The 26,268-nt window shown below is 41.6% G+C and overlaps 2 protein-coding genes across 10 annotated transcripts in view; one reads left to right on the top strand and one right to left on the bottom strand.

The window, feature by feature from the left end:
* The first annotated feature begins 307 nt into the window (after window positions 1-307).
* Window positions 308-5,865, top strand: LOC137104423 (transmembrane protein 200C-like). Of its 2 annotated transcripts, none has more exons than XM_067485593.1 (5): window positions 308-761; window positions 1,281-1,463; window positions 1,879-2,098; window positions 2,179-2,315; window positions 2,962-5,865. In XM_067485593.1, the coding sequence occupies exons 2-5, from the start codon at window positions 1,357-1,359 to the stop codon at window positions 3,959-3,961; spliced, it is 1,464 nt and encodes a 487-aa protein (XP_067341694.1). In that variant the 5' UTR covers window positions 308-761; window positions 1,281-1,356; the 3' UTR covers window positions 3,962-5,865. The 2 variants fall into 2 exon arrangements, with proteins under 2 accessions (XP_067341694.1, XP_067341695.1); XM_067485594.1 differs by lacking the exon at window positions 308-761 and adding an exon at window positions 779-1,195.
* A 3,307-nt stretch (window positions 5,866-9,172) lies between these two features.
* Window positions 9,173-26,268, bottom strand: part of LOC137104393 (piezo-type mechanosensitive ion channel component 2-like) — a 36,344-nt gene continuing 19,248 nt past the window's right edge. For 3 of the 8 annotated variants that reach the window (XM_067485469.1, XM_067485474.1, XM_067485475.1), the window contains 27 exons: window positions 25,750-25,838; window positions 25,588-25,653; window positions 25,389-25,501; window positions 25,015-25,135; window positions 24,577-24,648; window positions 24,170-24,336; window positions 23,910-24,081; window positions 23,390-23,564; window positions 22,878-23,180; window positions 22,703-22,804; window positions 20,333-20,489; window positions 20,063-20,245; window positions 15,136-15,310; window positions 14,396-14,495; window positions 14,164-14,311; window positions 13,984-14,071; window positions 13,772-13,898; window positions 13,444-13,602; window positions 12,982-13,129; window positions 12,692-12,880; window positions 12,498-12,590; window positions 12,239-12,405; window positions 11,794-11,910; window positions 11,121-11,200; window positions 10,755-10,968; window positions 9,471-9,612; window positions 9,173-9,366 (listed from right to left, as the gene is read on the bottom strand). In XM_067485469.1, coding sequence (XP_067341570.1) covers window positions 9,256-9,366; window positions 9,471-9,612; window positions 10,755-10,968; window positions 11,121-11,200; window positions 11,794-11,910; window positions 12,239-12,405; window positions 12,498-12,590; window positions 12,692-12,880; window positions 12,982-13,129; window positions 13,444-13,602; window positions 13,772-13,898; window positions 13,984-14,071; window positions 14,164-14,311; window positions 14,396-14,495; window positions 15,136-15,310; window positions 20,063-20,245; window positions 20,333-20,489; window positions 22,703-22,804; window positions 22,878-23,180; window positions 23,390-23,564; window positions 23,910-24,081; window positions 24,170-24,336; window positions 24,577-24,648; window positions 25,015-25,135; window positions 25,389-25,501; window positions 25,588-25,653; window positions 25,750-25,838 — 3,778 coding nt within the window. In that variant the 3' untranslated portion in view covers window positions 9,173-9,255. Of the gene's footprint in view, window positions 9,367-9,470; window positions 9,613-10,754; window positions 10,969-11,120; window positions 11,201-11,793; window positions 11,911-12,238; window positions 12,406-12,497; window positions 12,591-12,691; window positions 12,881-12,981; window positions 13,130-13,443; window positions 13,603-13,771; window positions 13,899-13,983; window positions 14,312-14,395; window positions 14,496-15,135; window positions 15,311-20,062; window positions 20,246-20,332; window positions 20,490-22,702; window positions 22,805-22,877; window positions 23,181-23,389; window positions 23,565-23,909; window positions 24,082-24,169; window positions 24,337-24,576; window positions 24,649-25,014; window positions 25,136-25,388; window positions 25,502-25,587; window positions 25,654-25,749; window positions 25,839-26,268 lie in introns of those variants that run through there. The other 5 variants (XM_067485471.1, XM_067485470.1, XM_067485472.1 and 2 more) reach the window with 5 other exon arrangements.

Genomic DNA, 26,268 nt, shown 5'->3' with positions numbered 1-26,268 from the left:
AGCTCCTGTTAACCAGGTGCCTTACAGTATGTTATGTCACACAGGTGCTTGCGAGATATATACATACATACATACATATATATATATATATATGTGTGTGTGTGTGTGTGTATATATATATATATATATATATACACACATACACATGTATATATGTATATATGTATGTGTATATGTATATATATATATATATATATATATATATATATATATATACACTTATATATAGCGTGTACAATATTTCATCCATTTTTATTTTCACTTAAATATTCACATCAAAAATATAAAAACTAATTTGTTTTCCCTTCACTTTGTTACTTCTCTTTAACAATGAACCAAACAGTCTTCTCAGTTTGATGATCTTAGTTGTCTGGTAGTGACAGCTCTATTGGCTCATCCTTACTTTTAAGTACAACCAACCTGCTGACGTCGTAATTAATGAAAGAGGGAGTAACACGTGCCCCTGCAACAGCTGATAGTTCAGACAGACAGGTGGACGTTGGAATGAGAGAGACAGACATAGATTCAGTCAGTATAGTGAGATGGCTTCAGACAGACAGGAGCTGTGGGGAACCTGTCTCCCTCTCCACCTGAGCAGAATGATTTACTCTGAACATGACTGCAGAAACACTGAGGAGGGAGAGAGAGATGTTGGAACACAGGGAGGAGGAGCAGATTGGAGGGGGGGGCAAGTGATGAAGAGGAGGTTTAAAGATCGCAGCAGCAGGAGGATGAAGAAGAAACATGGAGCAACACGAGCTGTGAGAACAAACTGCATTCTGCTGTCTGTTGTGCTTTATTCTATCATGCTCCTTTTCTTCTGTTGTGTTCTACTGCATTGTGCTCCACTGTGGGTTGTGTTGTCTGCGCTCTGTGTGTGTGTGTGTGTGTTTGTGTGTTTGTGTTGTGCGTGTGCATGCATGTGTATTGATCAGTATTGACAAGGGTCGGTCTGGATTCTGCTGCAGCTATGATGGATTCACTTGGAGCACTACGCTGATATGCCGCTCATACTGATCAATGATAATCAATGCTGACCAGCACTAATTGATACTGATCAGTAACTGTCAGTATTGGTCAGTGTTGATTGTGTAGGTTGAAGAAGCAGATGTGTGTCAGGACAGTGTAGAATGAGTAGAATCTGTGAAGGAGCTGCAGAGCATGCTGGGAGATGAAGTGTGGACCTGACGTGACTGTGAGACGGATTTTTTATTCAGCGCAGGTCCACAGCTGCCTGTCTTTGACATATTGAGACTAACAGCCGTCTGTCCCGCTTACAGGAAGTGACTGAGTCCAGGTGAGGGGGCAGTGGTCAGGGCTTAGCCCACTGAGCCACTGTGTGATTGGTGGGAAGTGATGATTGCGACCGGTGGCCTCTTGCGGATCAACGCACGGCGTCAAGACTCACTGAGATCAAAACCACAAAAACAACACACACATAAGAGGAAGAACAAGAAAAAGAGGTAATACACACATTTGTCTTCTCTGATGTTTCCAAAACTTTATTATGTCTAAATCATAACAGTACACAAAGACCACATACAGTACAGGTAATTTTAGTCTACAGTGACCAAAACCTGCACATGGGGACGACATATTTTTACTATCTTATCCAAGGTTTCTTGGAAAAATTATGAAATACAAAAATGGTCAGAAAAAATTTGTAATTGTGAAAAAGGTGGTAGAATTGCAACGTCAACAAATTAATAAAAAACAGTTTCTGTGATGTCTTACAAGAATAACAATCATTACTGTAAAAAAAAAAACTCGTAGAATTATACAAACTGTATCGTAACACACTTTCTACAAGGGACTTAACATCCTCTAAATGTGCTCACTGTCAAGTGGGGCTGACGATGTCTATCCTGTCCATCCCAGGAGAAATGAGGTGGTGGTGGTGAAGGGGAAGTTAAAGCTATGCTCAATCTCGGGTCTCGTGGCAGCCCTTGGGATCCTGGTCCTGCTGGTGGGTGTGGTGATGGCAGCTCTGGGGTACTGGCCGAGAGACGGATTGTTCTTCAGTACTCGCCCACTACAGGGCACCGCAATGGCCTCAGTGTCCTCCATCAGCCCCAAACTTGCACCAGCTGATGCTCAGGTGAGATCAGATTACAGACATATTACAGACAAGGACCCAGACAGAGTTCTGAGCCTGAATGACATTGTACCTGCTTACAGGAAGAAGAGAGGGCGGAAGAACCAGAAGGTGAAGGAGACGGCAAAGAACAAGTTCAACAATGTTTTAACCAGACAGAAACCCTCAACAGGACAAGCCCGGAACCTTCACAAGGGTTCCTGGAGGGTTTTCTGGAAAGGTATAAAGACTTTGCAGTCAACATTTGATAACAGAGAGAAAATTTAACCCAGCTGGTTTTCAGGTTTCATTTGTAATTCAGCTAGTTCCAAATGTCCTATTCGAGACTGCCATGTCCACTGGGAGAGTTCTACCATTCCAATGTAATGATCATAGTGGTTCTTCAAGAGATCACAGTGTTCTTCAGGAGGTGGTTCTCTGTGAGCCTGGCATCCTTCTATAGGGGTTTTTTGTGGGTCTTTAGGTGGTTGTGGTAGTTTTTTAGGTGATTTGTCATTCTTTAGGTTCTGTAGTGATCATTTGGATGATCTTTTTTTTTTTTTTTACAGTGATTGTAGTGATAATTTTAAAACATCTGTAGGTAGTGGTGGTTCTTTAGGAAGTTGTATATTTTAGGATTGTTCTAGTGGTTCATGTCCTTAAGAGGTTCTGGGGGAGGCTGGGATGGTTATTTAGGAGGATGGGGTGTTTCTTCAGGAAGCCATATGACTCTGTTATGTGGCAATTGTCCTTACAGGTGTGGTAGGGTTTATTTGGTCCTTAGTAGGTTCTAGTGGTGCAAGTAAGATGTAACTTTGAAGATCATAGAGTTTTAGATCTGTCTCATGGTTCTTTCATTTGATTGGCTGTGTTAAATGTCCCTGCAGGTATCTGTACTCTGATAGGTTGAAGGTCTTTGGTCCTCTCATCATGGGTATTGGTATTTTCCTGTTCATCTGTGCGAACGCTGTCCTGCATGAGAACCGGGACAAGAAGACAAAGGTCATCAACCTGCGGGACATCTACTCCACTGTCATCGACCTGCACAGCCTGCGCAAACCCCGACCCCCCTCCTCAGCCAATCCTCTCAACGGTCTCGTTAACTATGTCCAATCAAAGAGCCTGGAGACCAAATCCAGGGAGTACCCCGCCTCGCTGATGAGCAGGAGGGAAGGAGGGGGAGCCGGGTCATTGTTGTGGCAACTTTCACCAGGCAGCAGCAGAGGAGGAGGAGGTGATGGACGAGATGGAGGAGGAGGAGACACAGTGTTCAGTATCTGCCAGGACCTCCCCTCCCACCGACTGTCTCTCCCACCCAAATTCAGCCCCCCTCCCTCGTCGTTACAGAGGGAGGGACTCAGCTCTCTCACCTTACCCCTGTACCACCCTCGGCCCTCCGCCCCCAACAGAAAGCACTCTGCCTTGGCTGACCGGGGGGCTGCAGGAGGAGAGGGGGAAGAAGGCGACAAACAGAAGGGTCCACGTCCACCCCCACCTGTGTGCTCCTCTACTCCTTCCCCAGCCAGACCTCTGCAGGAGGTGCCGTCAGTAGGTTCCTGCAGTTCCCCCAGCCTCTCCCGAGCCCTTGTGTCCTGCTCCTCCCTTACCCCTTCCCACCTGTCTCTCACCTCCCTGTCTCACCTCCTGTCCTCTTCTTCACCCACACCAGCTCCACCTTGCAGGAGGCGGAGCCTGCCAACCGGCGGTCTTGGAATTACAGGTTACTGCAAACTGATGAGTGGGGCGGATGAGTCGGTTGAGTCGATTGAGATGACATCATCACGGCCTATGTCATCACAGCATGAAGGGGTGATTTCAGAGACATCACAGAGGAGGTTCTCTAACAGGGAAAAGCTGAGGATGATCTCTCAGGTGGAGACAGGCTGAGCACTTAAAGCGTACGCTGTCAGTAAAAGCATGATATCAGCGTTACAGATGGAGAACGTGGTCCCTGATTGGGGCCCATTTAAGATGAGTATGAGGATGACGATGATGATGATGATTATGATGATGATGATGTAGCGATAAGGTGTCTTCCAGCACAACTGAACCGATAGAACTTTATTCTGATTCTCCCATGAGAATGTTTTATACTGCATCTGTGGTGACATGTCATGTTTAAACTGTTGATGTTGAGCAACATTAGTGGTGTTATATTTGTGCCACATTCATGAGAGCCACAGGACATTATTACCACACAAAGACACACTTAGAGGACTTATTTTGGCTGAACTGTGTGGATCTGGATCAGCAGACGTGGGACGTCAAGCAGCTCAGCTCCACTAGCTTCCTACTAAACTAATAACTCTTTGCATGATAATAATGTCTCTTTAAAACATCATTGGTATACTGGGGATTGAGGCACATACACAACCCCACATAAAACCAGGACACAACCATCTTGGAGCCTCTGGTCTGAACCAGAGGAAACGTTTTGTTGTAAAAGTTCCTTTAGTTTCTTCATCGGGTCATGTCGCTGCTTTTGCATGTTTCAGCCAAATCATCCTTTCATGCTGCTTTGCCTAGGGGGCCGAAAGAGCAACAGCTCTTGGGCCACGGATGTCAAGGGCCCCTGAAACCCCTGGTTCTTCCATCTCCACTGCTTTTGTTTGTTAGTTTCACATGTGCCAGGGTATTATTATAATTAAGAGTTCTGTTCTATGATTCTTTGCGTCTTTAGTGTTTTGACTGCAGCTCTTTATAAATATAACTGAAAACAGGATCTGCTAAGAAAGCAGGGAAGAGAAAAAGGTTAAACTGTGACTCTGCTGTCAGTCATTGCCCAAACTCTACTGCTGTAAAACTTCAGTGAAGCTGCAGATGAAACTTAGAGGTTTATCAATATCGAAACAAACGTGTCAACTTTTTCAACCACATAGTTTTTACCCAAGTTTATGTCATATAAACACATATCAGACATGACAGAAAATGACCAGGTTAAGAAATTTAATTATGTGTTTTTATAATGGCAAAGTGTGTTCAAAAGCTATTAGAATACATTTTAAGTCAACAAACGTGTTAATGATAATGTAAACATACAAAGACAGTCCACAGCAGGAGCAGTGGACAAAGGATTAGAAAGTAAAGTAAACTGTGCAGAGTATGTTGTGCCTTCACTGATGTTACTAGCTGCTTTAGGTGGCCCCCATACAAAACAGGTCTGGGGGGTGACTCCCACAATCCTCAACCACACTATGATACACTTTATTGCTTTGAGCTAAATTAACTTAAACTAGCTCTATACATTGTAGCAGAAGCACAATGAATTTGAATTTTAAGGAATTAGAAAATATCGTGATGGGGGTGTGACGCCAACATAAAACGTTTATGCCACATTGAGACTCACATACAGTACACAGTAAATACTGCATCCACACAAACTTGATCTCATCACTTTTCTGTCTCGTCTCCTACAAGGTTTTCAAGGTTCTACCCTTCCTTTGCTGCTTCAGTAGACTTTTATCTTTGCAAGGAACTGATGTTCCACTCAAATGCTGAGGATTAACCTCCCTGAAAATCTGAACCTCAACCTGTCTGCACCATGTGATCACGTGATGTGCAGACACACATCACGTGTCTCTGCCATCACCATGAATTTTAAACACCAGAGTTCTCTAGTGTTTTAAACTCACCACAAGTGTCTCATGGTGAAAAAGAGTTATTCAGAGGGGTCAAAACACACTGGACATAGAGGATCAACATTTGTAAACTGTTCTGGCACCGAAATGCTTTAAAAGAAATATTTCAACCATCAGATTTAACTGTTAAATACGTCTGATCTCCACTGTCTCGTTTAGTTGTTGATGCATTTTTTAAAGACTGAAGGTACAATGTCTTCCACTGTAAGCTGCTTCAGTTAGAGCATAAGAACCCAATCACATAATAACGTCTGAATGTTTATTCAACAGCACATTTAGCTGAAAGATGACCAACAATAAATATCAATAAAGCACAAATTTGACTTTATATGGTCCTAATTTTCTCTGGTGTTTTAACCTTGGTTTGGTCCGGTTTGAGCTGTTGTTTAGTCCTGAATAGGTCGACTATTCCATAACATTTTATCCCTGGCCTAGTCTAGTTTTTCCTGGTGTTTAAACCTTGATTTGGTCCAAAAGTCTCTAGGAGTTTAGTCCTAGCTTCATCCACTTTTATCTAGTGTTTTTCTGTAGCTTTGGTCCAGGTTTCTCTCGCATTTTACTTTGGGTTTAGGCCTTTTTCTGGTGTTTTATTCTTGTTTTGGTTCAGTATTCTCTGTTGTTTCTCTGGCAGTTTTAGCCTGGTTTATTACAGTTTCTCCAACATTTTTGCCTTGGTTTGTTCCCTTATCATTAGGCATTTCAGCCCAGATTTTGTGCAGTAATGTCAGTGCTTGATCCGAAAAATTTTCATAGGGGTTGATAGATGGGGGCCAGTGCAAATCGTAGGGTGACACACCAAATCGGTCCTCATTGCGGCAACTCAGATTCAGTTTACCCCATGGCCGTGGATTGCAGCCCGTTGACTCTTTTTCATTAAAAAGACATGTGCACCCAATACATTTTCCTCAATTTTGAGAAACACACAAAATTTCAGAAAAATAAATAATATTTCAAACTATTTTCAATACAGCTTGATTCATTGTAGCTGTTTTAACACCTTGCCTGAACAAAACAAATTGGAAAAACATTGATTAATAATCCATTATTAAAAATTAAATTACTTGGTTTTTTCAATACAAAAAAAAATCTAATTCTTTCAAGATAAATTAAAAACATTCTTAAATTACTGTTTCTATTCAATTTATTTACATTTCTGGCAGCACTTTCTTCTTCTGCTTCTTCCTCTGACTTTTCAGCAGACTGCACGCCTTTTAGCACATTACTGCCCCCACAGGTGGAGGTTGGAATCGCTGTTCCTCATTAGGCCAGCACCTCAGTCACCTGAAATTGGTGGTGTATATTTATTTTACTCAGGATTTATTTATTTATTCATTGCGTATTGCATTTATGTCTTGATTAAAGACTATAGTTTGCATGAACTGAATATGATTTAGTAAAGGTTTGGTCTAGTATAATCTCTTGTTTAGAGCCGTTTTGGTCTGGTATTCACTGCAATTTTTCCTGGACTTTTACTTTTATTTTAGCCTTAGTTTGGTCCAATATCAGCACTCATTTTACCCAGTCTTTCCAGTATTTCTGGCACATTAGCCTTGATTGACCTGATCCAGTTTTCACTGGTATTTTATCCCTGGATTTGTCTTGACTGTCCAGTTTTGAATAGCATTTTTTTTAATGTTTTTTCTTGGTTTTTTGGTTCTCTGGCCTTGATTGACCTGGTCCAGTTTTCACTGGAGTTTTATCCCTGGCTGGGTCCATGATTCTCTAGTCTTTCAGCTTTACTTTGGTCCAGTGTCATGGGTTTTATGGCATTTTAGGCATGGGTTGGGTCAGTATTATCTGTCTTACGCCTAGTGTAGGCCAGTATATCAAAGCATTTCAGGCCTGATTTGGACCATTTTGTCCCAATGTTTTTTGATGTTTTAGCTCTGATTTAGTCCAAAATTATTTTTCATTTTAGCCCTGGTTTGGCCCAGTATTTTCTGGTGTCAGTGATCTGAGTTTGTGAATAAGGAGCTAATAAAAAATAATAAAGGAGCTTTGTTGTTAACACACAGCTAAGTAAAAAAGTCTTAGTAAAAACATTTTTATTTTCACATATTATCAGTTTCTTTCTTTCTTTCTACTATATAAACCCCAATTGTATACGTTTATCAACAGATACATCACTGTAAAACCTTCACACAACACATCTAATAGGGTTCTTCTATATTTGTCAGGTACAGTATATTTACTTTTTGTGTCATCAACATTAATAACAAGCCATGATTCCAGTGTTACCAAGTGACTAAAAAGCTGATTTCACTTACATTGATCAGCCACAACTTTAGAAAAAATGGTCTTAATACTGTGATAGGAGGACCAGGGTCAGCATGGCCACTAGAAGTACACATACTCAAACGTACTCAAGTAAAAGTTCAAGTATCGGACTAAAACAAATCTACCTCCATTGAGTACCCTTTCAAGTGTTTACTATTATACTATTTACCATATTTGTTTCTCAATTACTATTAATTTTTTGTACTAAAGTAAAGTGAGTTCACTAAGATGACAATGTATTTTAAACAATACTCATTGTAGTAAATATTGCAGAACATGTAGAATAATTGTAAATAATGATTTTAACCACTTTATGTGCTGACAGCTGGTTAACCCAGAATTAAACATCATCAGTTATTAGTTCATTTGATTGTTTTATATTACAACCATGGCATGATGTTAATGTTGTGGCTAATTGGTGCATTTCCTCTGGTGTTTTTGTTAACATGGCGTAGTGCTAAAGCAAACCACACATAGAACAAGAAAATTAAGATGGCTACTATGTCATTGTTTGAGGTACTGATCGAAATGTGGAAATTCTGACAGAACCTGATCTAACATGAGATGCTTAGATAATGCTATTTCCATGAATATCGGTCCATCAGCAACTGTCAACAGATTTTTATGGTCCCCACAGAGGAAGCAGAGCTGAAAGTGCATTGCACCAATTACAATAAATTTTAATAGAGCTACTTACAGCTAAACAAATCTAAAGTAAAGCTAATTACAGATACAGTTAATGTAGTGCTGAGATAAATACTGATGGTTTGTCTTGTTAACATGCAAGTCAAATAAAAAGATAAGTGAAAAAAGCTGTGACTGTGCAAGGACAGAGTTTTGTTTTATTATGTCAGAAGACAGGAGGTAATTTAAAAGGTACTGGAAACGTCTATGAAGAAAAAACTCAAATATTTATGACTAGCAGTTTCTGCTGTTTGCTGTTTCCAGGACTTTTGATTCAGCCGAGGCTTTCCCAGAACTGAAAAGCTACATAAAATATTCCAGTTTGTCCACCTCCCTGCAGTTAATGATCATCAATAATTAATATAGGTTTCATAAGAAGCCTGTTGTCTACCCCAACGCCACCTCCCAGATGCTTCCTGGCAAACTGGTTATTTTCCAGTAATGCTCCAGTTATGTTCCAGAAATGTTCCTGCAATGTTGTAGGTTCTTCTTAAAACCATCAGCAAATGTTCTCTCTAGTGTCCCTGTGTGACATGAAAATGACGTCCTGGTTACTGATGTTTCTGATCAACACTGAATCAATCAATGATGTTCGCGTCGGGTCCATTTGATTAATGTCTCTGGTGATCGATACAGGAAGATGAGTTTGGCATAAAGCTCCTCCTCCAATTCCAGCTCACCTGTCTCTCTCACCTGAAACAGAAAACAGCCAATCAGTGTCAAACTATTGTAACAGATTTTAAAACTACCCAGATCACCTGGGGTTACCAAATTAAAAATGTAAAACTAGCTTTTACCAGAAAGATGTCTGTGCAGAGTTTGAGGATGCGGTCAACACATGGCAACTCTTCAAACATGATGGAGTGACTGATCCCACTGAAGAACTCTCTGACAAACTTCCCAATCACCAGCACCACGGAGGCGTACAGCCCCATGATTCTGCAGGGGGCGAGGAGGGGAGGGAGCTGATCACGACCCATCATTTAGGTTTATTATACTGTTAGTACAATAGTACCACACCACAGTACTACTGTGAAAATATAAAAAAGTATACTATGTTGTCTACTCATCACAATAGTAAAGAAAATTTAAACAGATCTACTTCACCAACTTAGCATGACAAAAAGATATCAAATGCAACAGAAACCAAATAATTTACTTTAGATGTATTTTTTGATCTTAAAGCAACTGATACCTAACTTGATCCTAATTTGACTACACTCAGACATAATGTCAGAACACACACAAGCCTACAAAGACAATCTCCTGACCACTTTAACATATATCAAAGACGAATGAGAGGGGAGGTCTCCTCCCTCCCTAGACACATTTCCTTTCTAACCCTCTTCCTGTGACATGTAAACGCACATATGCACTGGACACCTGACGTGTATATTATCAACACTCTTTTCCAAGGAGACTGAAGAAGTGCTTATCAGCTTCAACTCAAATTAGAACCCAGAAGAATCTGACAGGACTGATAGACTCTTTGTACATCACCTACTCTGGAAGCAGAGTCAGCACTATATCTATAAACTGCCACCAAGTGGAAAGTCTATTTATTTTGGTACATGTCCTGCTTGAGAAGCCCACTCTCAACCCCTTGCTTGCACAGAATTACAGACCTGTCGCTCATTTATTTCTGACCAAGACCCTTGAATACACAGTCTTCAATCAATTCTCAGATTTGCTTTTTCTGAATCACCTCTTTGATGTGAACCAGTCTGGCTTCAAGAGTGGTCAAGCTAAACACACTCCTGATGGTCATCGAAGTTTGTGATATATTCATGTACATTTAGTCATTTAGCAGACGCTTTTATCCAAAGCAACTTACAAGTGAGCCAAAATCTAAGTCAAGGAAAAAAATCATCAAAGCAAAGTACTATCAAGTGCAAGAAAGAGCAGAATGGAAGTTTTTAATTTAATTTTTAAAAATAGATTTAAGTACACAGGAAGGTGTGGAACAGTTCTGTTTATATTAGGAGTGAGGTTGCTGAGCGTGCAGATCAAAAGTATCAAGACTCAATGTGTAACTGCTGACAGTAAATTAGCTACTGTAGTACTTGTAGTATTTGTAGTACCCATATCCAGCGAGGAAGCCAAGACTCGGAGGACTGACTTTATCACTGAACACGAACAGCTGGAGCCCCGCCTCCCTACTGTCACTTGGAGAAACCTGGCCCCCCACAGGAACCAAGCTGGTGGCTGGTTGGTCAACCACCCACCACTCCTGGATCTCTCTGCTCTGACTGGTTAATCGCTTCAGGGCTAACAGGATGTCCTTGTAGTGGCCATCTAAATGGACAGGAGAGGTAAGAAGCCACATGATTGGAGGGCAAAAAAAACTATTTAAATAATTTGGTAATAACATGTGTTCTCACAAAAAAAAACAAATACTTGTTGGACATTAACTGGGTGTTTTTCGTGAAGACTGGGTAAATAAGAACCTGTGTAAAGCTGTTCAATCGGTTTGGCGTTGGAGTCGCTGGGTGCTCGAATGAAACACGGAAACACTTCTTGTATCACCCTGGAAACACACATATAAAACACGTTTTGTGTATAAAAATGCACAGGTTAAAAACACATGTGACATAATTCTAGTAGTAGGGCGACTGTTGCGCAGCAAGGTAGACTGGCCGTCCACCAATCCCGCAGTTGTTGGTTTGATCCCCTGAGCAAGACACCGAATTCCAACTTAGTTGCTTACAGTGAGTGAGTGGGTGAGTGTGTGTGTCCATGTGAGTGTGAATGGGTGAATGAGAAGCAGTCTACAGCGCTTTGAGTGCCAATAGGTAGAAAAGCGTTATATAAGTGTAGTGGTTGGTGAGAAATGCACATTTGTCCTCACGTCTGACACTAGTTTATTTTACATTACTTACAGCACTTTAATAATGCTACACTATAAAGTAAGTAGACTAATAATGGTAATTTCTGTACATATCTCTTCAATTCATTTCAGGTACTAAAATGTTTATTCAGATTTTATTGGTCATATTAATAATATCTTTATTCTAATCTTTTACTAAAATACTTATATATTATAAAAATGACTTCTCAAACCTTGTGAAATATTTAAAACTACTTTTTATGTTTTGTTAGTGCCCCAGACCTGAAACTTACACAGGAAGTGACCTTGTTCCATTGAGCAGCTCAATGAGCTCCAGACGAGTCTGATTGTCAAGGTACATCACATGTTTACCTGAGGCAAGCTCTGCCTTTGCCCCCAGACTCAGATTCCTGTAAAAAAGAAAAAGAAAAAACTGTACTGTTGCTATGACAAGCACTACTACTGCTATCAGAGCCAAGTTAATGTAAACGAGAATACAGTCAGTAACTGTTCTGTACTGCTTCAGCTGCAGCTGCTACTACTACTACTAATAAAACAACAGCAAGTACTAGTACTATTCAATAACATTATCACCACTTCAGAAACTACATCAGAAACATCACTTCACTTAACAAACTACTACTACCACCACTAACACTACTAGTATTAGCAGTAATACTACTGCTACTGGAACTACCACAGTCAGGGATACAAGTACATGACTGAACTGAAGCTGACCTCTGAACAGTCCAGGACACAATCAGAGGGAAGTGGTCCAGGTTGAGCACCTGGCTCAAGTACTGCCGACTGGGGGGACTAATGGTCCACAAAGAGTTACTGCTGCCCTGAAGCTCCGCCACTGTCACGTCCTCATGAGTGTACGCCTCCAGAAACTGCAAGGCACTCTAAGAAACACAGTACAGAGTTTTATTGGAAAACTACAAGCTGTCGCATCAGTATTCCAGTAGTGTGTGTACCAGTACTGTAGAGAATTTACAGGTGTGTAGCTGTAGGAGCTAATAAACGAGCTGAAGTCTTCCTCAGTCAGATCGTTGAGCTGATTCTGCTGAGCACTCATCGTAAAGATTGGCTGCCAATGACAATCGCAGGTCAGCATCACAGTAATGCTACGGTCTAAAAATGTAATAATATGAAGCATAATGTAACGTGGGTCAGGCCAGGTGTGTTTACCTGAAAACCTCCCAGTGTGATGGTCAGAGAGACATCAAGCGGTCGGTTGACAACTCCAGCAACAGATTTGATAAGCGACATAAAGAGAAGGGGGAACCAGACAATACAGATCAACAGGAGGACGATCAGACCACCCATCCCGTACTTTACCACCCGCTTCTTCTTCTGCCCACGGGGCTGAGGGTACCTCTGAGAACAAATACACATAAATACACGCTTCAAAGGTAAGTACATAGGTATGAGTATAAATAACAATACACAAAGGACTACATAAACTGAGGTACAAGTACCTTCTCAGATTCCCTCCAGCACTTTAGGACAAAGCAGTGGGCGTACACGTCCTCCACACAGATCCACGAAGACAGAGACAAGGTGGTGTCTGTCCAGACCCAGTCCATCACTGCCCTCAGCTCTGTTAGAAAGGGAACCAGACGGAAACTACAGGTGCACAAGTACAGAGACACAGACAGGAAGGTCAATAGATGTCACTGTCAACAACAGAGAAAACAACAGATATGTGGTGCAGACTTTCATGGAGAAGTTATGATTTACCTCAACTTACTTTTAACATAATTTAGTATGACATAATCTATCTTAAACTTTGTTTAATTTAACTTAATAAACTCATGTTTCCTTTAACCTATAAAGTCATTTTAACAACTGTGGTTTTAAATTTAAATTATCTGAACGTTAGTTAGGCTAACTGTTCCCCTTTGTGCTAAGGTAGGCTAACGGTTGGATGGGCGACTCACCCCTGGAACAGGAACAAGTTGAGGTAGTTGTAGCTTTTTGTAAGGAAGTTTCCCAAGACGCGTGTTGGGTAACCAGATCTAATCTGATAGGCAGACAGACCAAAGTAAAGACACTTGACGAAGTACCAGAGCTGAGCCACCAGGTTGTGATTGAAACGCCTAAATGAACATGTGAGAGAAACAGGTAGAGAGACAGATGTCAGTTGGTGTTGTTTTGTATTGTTTATCTGAGCTCAGTTCCACTTATGATGACCAAATTAAGATGCAGCTGACAGCAGGTAAACAGCTGGTTATCAAAACAGTAAGGTGACAGGTGAGAGGGAGTTACCTCTCAGTGACCGTTGGCAGGATGAAGAACATCCAGAAGTGAATTCCGAAAACCAGAATCACCTGGAAAACCAGCTTTCCCAAAACGGTCTTTCTCAGATACAAAGCCCGGTCGATCACCATGGTCCCTGTAGACAGACAGGTGCAGTAAGCAACAGGTGAACAGACAGGTAGACAGACAAGACAGATGGGCAGACAGACAGTTAGGCGTACCAAACTGTATCAGGACCATAACCAAAAAAGCTTCAGGAACTTGATCTTCTGAGAGAGACGAAGTGATGTCAGCAGCTGCTGAGTGTTTCTGGGATAATAAATAAAAAGATAGAATACAGTAGAATCAGCCAGAATCAATTAAGTGAAATGTAAGCAAATGGTCAGGAAATAAAATTTTACTCCGAAGGCCCAGAAGCCAAAGACAATGATAACGAAGTCGACTGTGTCAGCGAGGAACATGAGAACGTAGACGTCGGTGACGGCGCTGTACTCTGGCTGGACCAGAGCTCTGAAGAAGTGACAGACCGGATGGTAGACAGACATACACCTGATAGTGATGTGACAAGAGAGAGATGTGTGTGAACAAACACAAAGAGGACTCTATGTACAAGGAGCTTCAGCGTTAGCATACCTGCTAACAGAGTACGTCTTGGCTCTGATGGAGAGTTCCCTGAGTTTCTCCAGCAGCAGATCAAACCTGGTCAGCTGCTGAGTTCTGGAGCTCACACTTCCTGAAAGCACAAAGAAAACATCAGCAGCTCTTAAAACATGTCCAGTAAACCTTTAAATTTTTCACTCATGTGCATTAACAGGGTGTTTCATTCATTAGTGATACGTTCATGACCTGCGATCATCAGTGGATTATTTTGTATGCCAAAAATGATCAGACCTAAAACCGAAACCAACAATACCACTGATCAACAAACTACAACTTAACAGATAATCAGAATTAATTCAAATATATTAGAAGTCCTTTTATTCAGTTAAAAAATAACAAGAAAACACGACTTGATGTGAATAAAAGTATTTAACATAAGCATTTTTGGCATTTGTCAAGCCTTTGATCTAGGGCCACTACTACCACTAATTAAGAAATAAGTGAGTCATATTGACTGGATGGACTGAGGTTAAAATAAGCATGGCCCTCATTATTAGATTACCACCATTCCATTTAGAAACTAGTTCACTCCTAATCCATTATCACTCTCAGGATGGACAGTTTTAAACAAACTTGCTGCACCAACAACAGAGATAAGGTCACTTTATTTGCCAACCCACAATACAACTTGATGGCAGTTGATGGTGTGTGGCTCTGGTCCCCTTAAACTGGACCCAGTGGCTGTTTTTGTGTCCAGGTGCATTTGATCATACCTGCAGGAGAGTGCAGCTGGGTGGAGCTTGAATGCGTTTGTCTCCTGCTTCGTCGTCGCAATGTGGCAGTGGGGTCCACATGATCAATAGAGGTGGCGCTTTGGGTTGACACTGCCTTGTTGTCAGAATGACCATCGGTCTCCATGGTAACAGTCTGATCCCACAATCCATGGCACTAGGTGGAGCAAGGCGAAATAGTATGATATAGGCATGTCCCCATTATGAATCACCTTCAATATTGAATATGGAATCATATATGGAATCAAGTTTCTTATGTTTACTGATCCATATTTTTATTTGCAATATGGGCTCCATTTTTAGATACCAGACAAAAGAGCTGAAACACGATTTCTCTTCTTGACTTGGAAGACATTGCCATTGGCTCTCCGCTCCTGTCAAGATGTTATGTCACAAAATAACTAATGTGGTTTCTGTGTTTTTCTTTAGCTTAGAACAATTGTTAAATGACTTATTTTGTTCTTCATGGGAAATCACGAGAGCAGAAGGGGGCAGCTTTTGTTTAAAAAATGAACACGAAGATATCAGGTTTCTATTTAATCACATAACACTAAATATCCAGTAAATTTATGATTTTTCTTATTAGTCATCTTGACATTCATCAGCCTAATTTTCCAAGATAAATAATGACAAAGACAAAGAAAACTGTGTGACGTTGCTTTAATTTGGAATCTCAGCGGGCTGCAAAAGCTGTAGGTCAGTCTTCTGTCTTAATGGTACTCGATCTATGTGTAGCCTTTGACACATCTCAGTCTCTAGGGCATGCAGATTTTCCCTGTATAATCAGAATGATACAACCAAACCTTACGGATTATGTAACCCAACTCATTGTGCAGGTGCTGGTCATATCTCGTCTGGATTACTGCAATGCTCTGTTAATGGTGTTACCAGTATGCACAAACAAACCCTTGCAGATGATCCAAAATGTGGGTTAATGTTAATCAGCCAAAAAGGACTCTTGTCACACCATTCTTCAGATCTCTACCCTAGCTTCCTGTAGCTGCTCACATCAGGTTCAAAGCTCTGTCTCTTGCCTACAGGGCGATCAACTCAACAGCTCCTGCTTACCTCAACTCCCTCATTCAGGTCTACAATCTCTCCCGTGCACTGCACTCTGCCAATGAACGAGGTCTGGTGGTCCCAGCACCACACAGAACTCAAGGATCCCACGATGGTGGAGCTAGCTACCAAACTGCACGCTCAGCAACTTCACTCCCAATATTCAAAAAACAGAACTCTTCTGCAACTTCCTATGCTCTTAAATCTATTGTTTTTAAAAAAGAATCATTTGTGCTCTTTCTTGCATTTGTATTTCATGAAACAGAAAAATTTCTTCTGATAGGACTGTGCTTTGATTTTTTTCTCCTTGACTATTTTTCCTTGGCTTGTCCCTCACTTGTAAAAGCGTCTGCCAAATAACTGAGTGTAAATGTAAATGTAGTCATAAAGTGTGTAGTAAGCTCAGCTTATGGCATAGTAGTTACTGAAAGACAAGAATCGAGAACTCAGTGATGTGTCGTCTTCCCACCTAGAGATTGAACTTAAGCTGTTTTCAACGTTTTATTAACAGAATTACTGATGGGCTGATAATGCAACCGCAAGGGGACACAAGCCAGTGTCTTCTTGTGCCAGTCCCAAGTCTGGATAAATGCAGAGGGTTGTGGCAGGAAGGGCATCTGACGTAAAACACATGCCAAATCAAACATGCAATTCTTGACAATGACTTCCATACCAGATCGGTCAGGGCCCGGTTAAACATAGACCGCGCTGTTGACCTACAGGGTACCGGTGGAAATTGGACTACTGTTGGTCGAAGACGAAGAAGGAGAGGAGGAAGGTGTGTTCGTGGGCAAAGAGAGAAGAGGAAAGCTAAGAATGTAGGACTGACAATAGGGACTTTGAATGTTGGTACTATGACAGGGGAGGCTAGAGAGTTGATTGACATGATGCAGAGAAGGAAGGTGGACATACTGTGTGTCCAGGAGACCAGGTGGAAAGGTAGCAAGGCTAGAAGCTTAGGAGCAGGGTTCAAGTTGTTCTACCATGGGTCAGATAGGAGGAAAAATGGAGTAGGACTTATCCTGAAAGAGGAGTTGGTGAGGAATGTTCCTGAGGTGATTAGAGTATCAGAAAGGTTGAGGAGTCTGAAGCTGGAAATTGAAGGGGTGATGTTCAATGTTGTGAGTGGTCATGCCCCACAGGTAGGATGTGAGTTAGAAGAGAAGGAGAAATTCTGGAGTGAGTTGGATGAAGTGATGTAGAGCATCCCCAGAGGTGAGAGAGTGGTCATTGGTGCAGATTTCAATGGGCATGTAGGTGAAGCGAACAGAGGTGATGAGACTGTGATGGGCAGGTTTGGCCTTCAGGACAGGAACTCTGAAGGACAGATGGTGGTTGACTTTGCAAAGAGGATGGAAATGGCTGTAGTGTACACTTTCTTCCAGAAGAGGCAGGAACATAGGGTAATGTACAAGAGCGGAGGCAGAAGCACTCAGGTGGACTACATCTTGTGTAGACGTTGTAATCTGAAAGAGATCAGTGACTGTAAAGCATTGGTAGGGGAGAGTGTAGCCAGACAACACAGGATGGTGGTGTGTAAAATGATGCTGGTGGTGAGGAAGATGAAGAGGACTAAGGAAGAGCAGAGGATGAAGTGGTGGAAGTTGAAAAAGGAAGAATGTCGTGAAGTTTTCAGGGAGGAGCTGAGACAGACTCTGGGTGGTTTGGAGGTGCTTCCAGATGACTGGACCACTACAGCTAATTTGATCAGGGAGACAGGTAGGAGGGTACTCGGTGTGTCATCTGGAAAGAGGAAAGTGAACAAGGAGACTTGGTGGTGGAATGAGGAAGTTCAGGAGTGTATACAGGGAAAGAGGTTAGCTAAGAAGTGGGACACTGAGAGGACTGAAGAGAGTAGACAGGAGTACAGGGAGATACAGCGTAAGGTGAAGGTAGAGGTGGCAAAGGCCAAACAAAGAGCATATGAGAACTTGTATGCTAGGTTGGATACTAAAGAGGGAGAGGTGGATTTGTACAGGTTGGCCAGACAAGGAGATAGAGATGGGAAGGATGTGCAGCAGATTAGGGTGATTAAAGAGAAGGATGGAAATGTATTGACAGGTGCCAGGAGTGTGATGGGAAGATGGAAGGAGTACTTTGAAAAGTTGATGAATGAGGAAAATGAAAGGGAACGAAGAGTAGAAAAGTGACTGGTGTGGAGCAGGAAGTAGCAAAGATTAGTAAGAGTGAAGTGAGGAAGACATTGAAGAGGATGAAAAGTGGAAAGGCAGTTGGTCCTGATGACATACCTGTGTAGGTATGGAAGTGTCTAGGAGAGGTGGCAGTAGAGTTTCTGACTAGTTTGTTTAACAAGATCTTGGAGAGTGAGAGGATGCCCAAGGACTGGAGGAGAAGTGTACTGGTTTCAATTTTTAAGAACAAGGGAAATGTGCAGAGCTGTGGCAACTACAGAGGAATAAAGCTGATGAGCCACACAATGAAGTTGTGGGAAAGAGTAGTGAAAGCTAGGCTAAGGGCAGAGGTGAACATTTGTGAACAGCAATATGGTTTCATGCCTAGAAAGAGTACAAGAGATGCAGTATTTGCTTTGAGGATGCTGATGGAGAAGTACAGAGAGGGTCACAGGGAGTTGCATTGTCTCTTTGTAGACTTAGAGAAAGCGTATGAAAGGGTGCCGAGAGAGGAGCTGTGGTATTGTATGAGGAAGTGTGGAGTGGCAGAGAAGTATGCTAGAGTGGTGCAGGACATGTATGAGAGCTGTAAGACCGTAATGAGGTGTGCTGTAGGTGTGATAGAGGAGTTCAAGGTGGAGGTGGGTCTACATCAACAATCGGCTCTGAGCCCATTCTTGTTTGCTCTGGTGATGGACAGGCTGACAGATGAGGTTGGACAGGAATCTCCATGGACTATGATGTTTTCAGATGACATTGTAATTTGTAGTGAGAGAAGGGAGCAGGTGGAGGAAAATCTACAGAAGTGGAGGTCTGCTCTGAGAAACAGAGGAATGAAGCTTAGCCGCAGCAAGACAGAATACATGTGTGTCAATGAGAGGGACCCAAGTGGAACGGTGAGGTTACAGGGAGCAGAGGTGAAGAAGGTGCAGGACTTTAAGTACTTAGAGTCAACGGTTCAGAGCAGCGGAGAGTGTGGAAAAGAGGTGAAGAGGCGAGTGCAGGCAGGTTGGAACGGATGGAGAAAAGTGTCAGGTGTGTTGTGTGACAAAAGAGTATCAGCAAGAATGAAAGGAAAGGTTTTCAAGACGGTGGTGAGACCAGCGATGTTGTTCGGCTTAGAGACAGTGGCACTGAAGAAAACACAGGAGGCAGAGCTGGAGGTAGCAGAGCTTAAGATGTTGAGGTTCTCTTTGGGAGTGACGAGGATGGACAGAATCAGTAATGAGGACATCAGAGGGACAGCTCATGTTAGATGTTTTTGAGATAAAGTCAGAGAGGCTAGATTGAGGTGGTTTGGACATGTTCAGAGAAGAAATTGTGATTATATCGATAAAAGGATGCTGAGGTTGTGAGTGAGGGAGGACATGAAATTAGTTGGTGTGAGTGAAGAGGATGCAGAGGACAGATTAGATGGAGGCACATGATTCGCTGTGGCGACCCCTGAAAGGGAACAGCCGAAAGGAAAAGAAGAAGACTGATGGGCTGATATGCAGACCAAAATATATCATTATTATTTTAAGAAACCAATAATTAAAGTAAAATGAGACAGAATCAGGATGCCATCATATTTGGAATGGAATAATTCTTGTTTTAAAAACATGTTTCCATAACTGATAACTGTGAGATTGGCAGTCGTGTCAATCTCCTTAGATAGAATCAACAAATTTTGAACTCTGTCAGAATTTCCTGTTGTTGCTACATTATTTAAGTTTTACCTTGAGTATGGCTCTATGGTAGAACAAAGTCAGCAGCTGCAGCAGGTCATACAGGACATAGCCTTCCTTCTTCTCCACTCCCAGGATATTTGGGGGGTGGAATGGTTTGGATCTGTCGAGCTCCAGCTTCTGATTGAAGGGAAAGAAACCAAACTGGAAGAAATACTTGATGACGATGGTGACCTGAAGATTCAGACAACTCAAATAAACACCTGCCAGAAAACTAAAAGTGTAGCAGTAAATAAAATGAGCTGTAAATAAAATGTGAACCTCGGTGTAGATTATGGCCGTCATCCAGAAGGTCTTACTGGGTCGAGGGACGGACAGCATGGCCCACAGAAACACCAGAACAGGAAGAACCAGCGTCAGACAGCTGGCTGAAACCATGTGGTTCAACACGATTACCAGGTAACACACAGTCTCTGACCTGGGAGGAGGTGTGATAGATTAATGCAACCGGTCCAGAGGATGCTTTCTGCCTTACTATGTCACAGCCTTTTAACAAATATACACCCAGGGCAATGTTCACACCAGATAAGGAAACTTTCATTAGAAGAACATTAGTCTTAGAAGCACTTTGATAGACAAAGTGAGCAAAGTCCAATTTGGTAAAATAAGCTGTGACACAAATCTTTTTTGAACACTAAATTTCAAACAGTATCTAGAAAATTGCAGATTATCAATAACAAAATTAACTTTCTTTATCATGTGTTCAACTTATGATTTGGAGATCAACTAAGACAGTAACCTAGATTTTAATTTTGCTGACTTTCTTAAGGTGTGTACGATCATGACTAGATAGGACCATTAACATGCAAGTTGTTAGCTGAATGTTAAAATATCAGCGTTAGATTGCAAAGTGTTGCAAAGATTCCGATGTATATTAAATGGTATCATCTGCTGAAAGGAAAAGAAGATCTGCACATAGCTGAACCCGACAATTAAACAAAAGTAACAGTAAATGATTCATCAAAATATAAAACAAAAGTGGTCCTAAAGTAGAGTAAAGTAGTAGTAGTAGCTGAATTAACAACAACACACGTGAAGACTTGACCTAAACTACAGCTTCATGAGAAAAACCCTCAGATTGTCTAAAAAGGTAAAGTTCTTTTTTTGTCATTATATATACAGGGTGTACAAAAAAATTGTGTCAGAGGGAGGGTTAGTCCTGAGCTGCTTCCACTGAGTGTGCCACCACTACAAGCCAAATGGACCTGGTCCCTTTTTTGCGATAGTAGAAACCTATGTAAACACCACACAGAAAGGCCCTGGTCCAGAGATTGGACCCGGGAACTTCTTGATGTGAGGCAAGGGAGCTAACTACTCTCCCACTGTGCTGCCCAGTAAATAAGGATAAACATGATAAAAAGCTTTAGTGAGAACAATAAATATGGCTCCACCTTCAGATGTAGTACAGCCTCATAAGTGAGTAACAGTTGGTGAATAATTAGGCCTAAAACCACCCTGGAAAAGGATAAGATGCAGTGAGTGGATACGTACAACCATGGGATGTTAATGTGATTAACTTAATTTTAGTGCTCTTTTATGTCACCAATGGCATTCCACACATGAGTGGGTCATATTCTGCTAAAGTAAAGGAGCTGTCGAGGACAAAAACCCCATCAAAACACCAGAAACAAAATGCTGATTAAACGCAAATGCACAGAGTAAAGATCAATATTTTTAAGTCTTTTCCAAAATTGCTTGAGGTTTTTAAAAGGGTAGAGGAGAATTCTTTGTAGTAATTAAATTAGCGCTTTTTGCTTGAGTCTCATGGACATTACAATGTGGCTATATTCTTCTCATGCTTTACCCCCTTTTTTAAAAAAGAAATGGAGCATGTCTGTCAACCACCTAAATGAATTCAGTATAGACAAAGTCTCCTTCATTTTGGACACCCAGCATTAATTAAAAGGTAATCCAACTATCTACTCTCACAAGTATTAAATCAAGCAAACACTGAGAACTGGCTGTAACTCTATCTGGCTCCTTAATTAGTTAAAGTTAAGGCCAGATTGTGTGCAGCTAGGGCTGCGCGATAAAACAATGTATTTGCTTTTATATTATGCTCTATGGTTTATTTTGTGTTGTAGAGGCCACAGGCGCCTAAGGTAAATTTCGGATCAACAACATTAACACCACCTACAAAAGAACAATGTCTTACAGTAAAATGTGTTGTAATGTTCAGACGAAAGCCTCAAAATTTTGTTCCTTTGAAATAATGGACCCACAATCTTGGTCAAATATGTAATATAAACTGTGATAAGAAATTAAGCTGACCAGCTCGTCCTTTCATTGAATTTACAGATAATATTCCCTACCCAGATATACCTCATTATTATTGGAATCTGAATTTTTGGTTATATCACACAGCCCTACAGTTGTCAGTTTAACCACTCAGTATTTTTGTATGAGCCTCAAATCCCAACAATGTAAGAATTATAGAGAAAAGACAACAAATTTGCTTTCAGCAGCACTAAGGCGACAGTAGAGAGCAAAACTTCCTTTTAACTGACAAAACCTCCAGCAGAACCAGGAGCAGGGTGGATGGCAACCCATCTGATGCCTCATCTGTGTCAAATTAAATCGAGAATTGAGAATTTATTTAATTTTTTTTAAATCATCAAGGGTGGGTTTTACCTGGCTGCCAGGATGTTGTAGATGGCATAGCACAGCTGGAGCAGCTGTGGCTGGTTTCCATAAAACTGGTCCGATGATTCCAGCTCCTCGTCGTAGAAAGTTCTGAAAACACAGAGCGAGTATAAAGCTTCTGCAGCTTAGAGGTGAACCACCTCAAGGACTCGCCTGTCCTTACCTGTTCCTCAGCAACTCGCTTGCCGTCAGCTCCTGGGTACGAGATGCCAGTGGACAGGAAGTAGAGGCCAAGTCAGACAGGAGGTCGCTCCTCTCCCCCCAAGTGTGAGCCAGCATCCGCTTCCTGAATCCTGACTTCACCTGCTCACCACCTTTCTCCTCCCCCATTTGTAAGTCCAGTCCAAGAGCAAGGCTGTAGGTGGGGGGGAGGAGCAGCGAAGATGGTGAGGCGGGGGAGGAGGCGCTGGTGAAGGTGTGAGTTGGCTGTGTGTCAACAAGAAGTAGTTGTTTCGATTCTCCTCCACTGCTCAGACACACAAACAATGAAATATAAAAGTGTCTTAATGTTCATTTAAGCCACAAAGCATGCAGCCAATAGTCTTTTTACAAAAAAGTTAAGGACATTAATGACATCAGAGCATCTCTTCAAGCTACTTGTTGTCAGACCTGCTCTGACTGACCACCAAAAGACAGAAAGGTACAAGAAGCTGAGACAGACAGAAATCAACCAACCTGCCATATGGAGGATTAAGTAAATCTGTCTCTGAGGATGAAGATGATGAAGACTGGACATTCCCCATCCTCAGTAGTTTTGGTCGTGGACGTTGGCTGGTTTTGGCCATCATGCATTCTGGGTACTCTTCAGCTGCTGAGTCTACTTCTGCTGGTGCAGTCTCAGGTTTGATTCCTGAAAATTGAGGCTTATCAAAACCATCTGATACTGACAGTGGATCTGCTTCAGCAGGACCATCTGCTCCTAATAGCCTTTTATCACATGCTCCTGGTACTGGTTCTGAGTGGTCAGGATCACCTGACTTTGATACTAGTCCAGTTTGAGGTGAATCTGCTCTTGAAAAAGATTCTAGTTTTGTTTTTTCTGCACTCTCTCTTCCTAAAACTTTTTCTGGTTTGGTTTTTATATGCAAGTCACCTGGATCATCTCCCGGTACTCCTTCTGGTATATGATGAGCACCTGCTCCTGCTCTTGGTCCTACTTCTGGTTCAGCGCCCGTTATCTCTACTGCTGTTTTACCTTCTACTTTGTGTTGATCTGTATCAAGATCCTCTTCTTCTTCCTTTCCCGTGTCTGCTGACGCCTGCCACTTAACATCATGGGTACTGTCATCCAGACCTGACTCTCTAGAGGTCCTCATCATCTGCTCTTGGTAGTAAATGTTGATTGCCTCTCTGGTGGGCACATTGCCCTGGAAAACAAAACAAAAATAAACATGAACCAGATTTTGTTGTACTTACATTTGTTGCAACACCTGCTTTAGGTAACTAATCTTATACTTGTTTGGCCTGCTGTTTTAGCATGCAGCGCTCGATGCGGAGCACGGTGGAGATGTCGATGTGTTCCTGGCACAAGTTGCTGAGCCAGGCAGTCAGAGAGTCCAGCAGAGCTGACAGCAGAACCCCAAAGAACCGAAGCACATTGGAGAACCAATGCAAAACTGTGTCTGAAACACAAAACAGTTCAGGGTTGTTACTGTACCCTACAACCAAAACACACCCTCAAAATATAAATGGATGGTATGTAAACATTTTCATAAACTGGAATAAAACAACAGGAAAAATAAAATGAAGTTAAATAAAACTAATAAAACATCTGGTTTAAATCCAAAATATGTGAATTCACAATTGATCCTTGGTTGAGTAGAGATCTTAATTATAATGATCCACGAAGTTAGAACTTCTACCTGGTTCCTCCTCTTTCCCCTCCTCCTCCACCGTGTCTTCTGTCTCCTCCGTCACCTCGATGACTCCAGCTGCTAAAGAAAACAAGTCACCTTTTGATTCCGATAACAGCTCTACACCAACAACACACAACTGTACTTTTTTATGCATTTAACAAAGTCATTTTTTCTTAACCATTTATCATTTTTGTAACAGTGCACAAATCCGTGCTCAGTTTTTCTTTAAACTCCATGTACACAGAAACGGAGCCCTAAGACCAGTTTATGAGATTCTGTCTTGGATCCCCTGAAAGCTGCTCATAGAATGTCAGGAATCTTGTTTAGAGGATGCTGCATTATCTCATCTTTATCACATCTGAACATTTGAGGTAAATTAAAAAAAATATTTTATTTGTTGTGGAAAAGTTGGTCTACAGGAGGACACTGACTCCTCCTACTCACCTTCTTTCTTCTCCTCATTCCTACTCCTTCGCTCAGACGAGTTCAGTTTCCAAAGTTTCTTCTGGTTGTTTCGAGCTCTCATTGCTGTTCTGGAGTCTGTTATCCAGGCATGGTATACGAACTGACAAAAACACAGAGCAATGATAACATCAAATCATTTGAATCAGAAATAATAAAATAGACTTAAAATTTTTGCATTCTTTAACTATAAAATTTACAGTAAACAGTCACATCAGTTTTACATTCGTCAAAACGTCACACTATAGCATATGGATAAATGTTTTACCATCTTGGATTTTACTTTCATCCATCCTTAAAGACTACTAAGTGAAATTCCTGAGTCCTAAACTTGGTGTAAACTCCTAGAGACTCACCTGAAAGGCTGATTTCTCTGGAAGTTCCTCGTCCTTTTTTTCCTCTTCCTCCTTCTTCTCCTCCTCCTCTTCACTGTCCGTCTCAAATAGGTAGTAGTCTCCACTCCTCACCACTGCAGACAGACAGGTGAGACAGATAAGTGAGGTAGACAGACAGACATTCCATTGTATTGATGAAGTTAGAGGTCATGTGACTCACTGGAAGCATGGTTCACCCAGGGTCTCCACCACTCCTTCTGCCGATGACCTTTCTTATTTTCCCGCCCTTTGCATTAAAACATTAGAAACAAATAGAAACTCAGTAGATTCAGTGACTGACAGCTGTTTTAATTGTCAGGACAACCGACACTTGTTTACAAACCCTTAGTTTGAAAGCTGTCTTGGGTAAAACTCAACATTTTCTCTTTTCCTCTGCGGAACTTCTGCTGTCGAGATTTAATCCTCTCCATCCTGGGGGATACACAGAAACAAGAGCTGGTCTCATTCAAGATGGACACTCCAGATAAACTTAGTGCAGATGACTCCACCAATCTCTGGTCTAGGACTTGACAAACATTATCAAATGATCTAATGTCTTACAGTGTCCAGATCTGTTTATTACTGAGACAAGCTACAACCACAAACCTCTGTTTAGACTTAAACTTGTCTCTGTCTCACTTATTCTTTCTCCTAGTCTCAAGGCTTTAGACCAGGTCTTAGTCTATTGGGCATGTTTTGGGTTTTTCTCAGTTTTGCGCTGACATGTCATTGACTTCTAACAGTTTAGCTTGACAGTACCCATGAGGTTAAGTGGCAGGTGTCAGTAGACACGGGGAAGGAAGAAGAAGAGGATCTTGATACAGATCAACACAAAGTAGAAGGTAAAACAGCAGCAGAGGTA

Source organism: Channa argus, chromosome 19, assembly GCF_033026475.1.
Source record: "Channa argus isolate prfri chromosome 19, Channa argus male v1.0, whole genome shotgun sequence".
NCBI classification, from domain to species: Eukaryota; Metazoa; Chordata; class Actinopteri; order Anabantiformes; family Channidae; genus Channa; species Channa argus.
This window is presented reverse-complemented; position numbering and strand designations above follow the sequence as displayed.

Bases quoted from the DNA above. Each gene is read 5' to 3' on its own strand.
- LOC137104423 (XM_067485593.1), top strand. From the start codon at position 1,357: ATGATTGCGACCGGTGGCCTCTTGCGGATCAACGCACGGCGTCAAGAC. The intron at 2,099-2,178 runs GTGAGATCAGAT...ACCTGCTTACAG, and splicing joins TTGCACCAGCTGATGCTCAG to GAAGAAGAGAGGGCGGAAGA. The intron at 2,316-2,961 runs GTATAAAGACTT...ATGTCCCTGCAG, and splicing joins CTGGAGGGTTTTCTGGAAAG to GTATCTGTACTCTGATAGGT.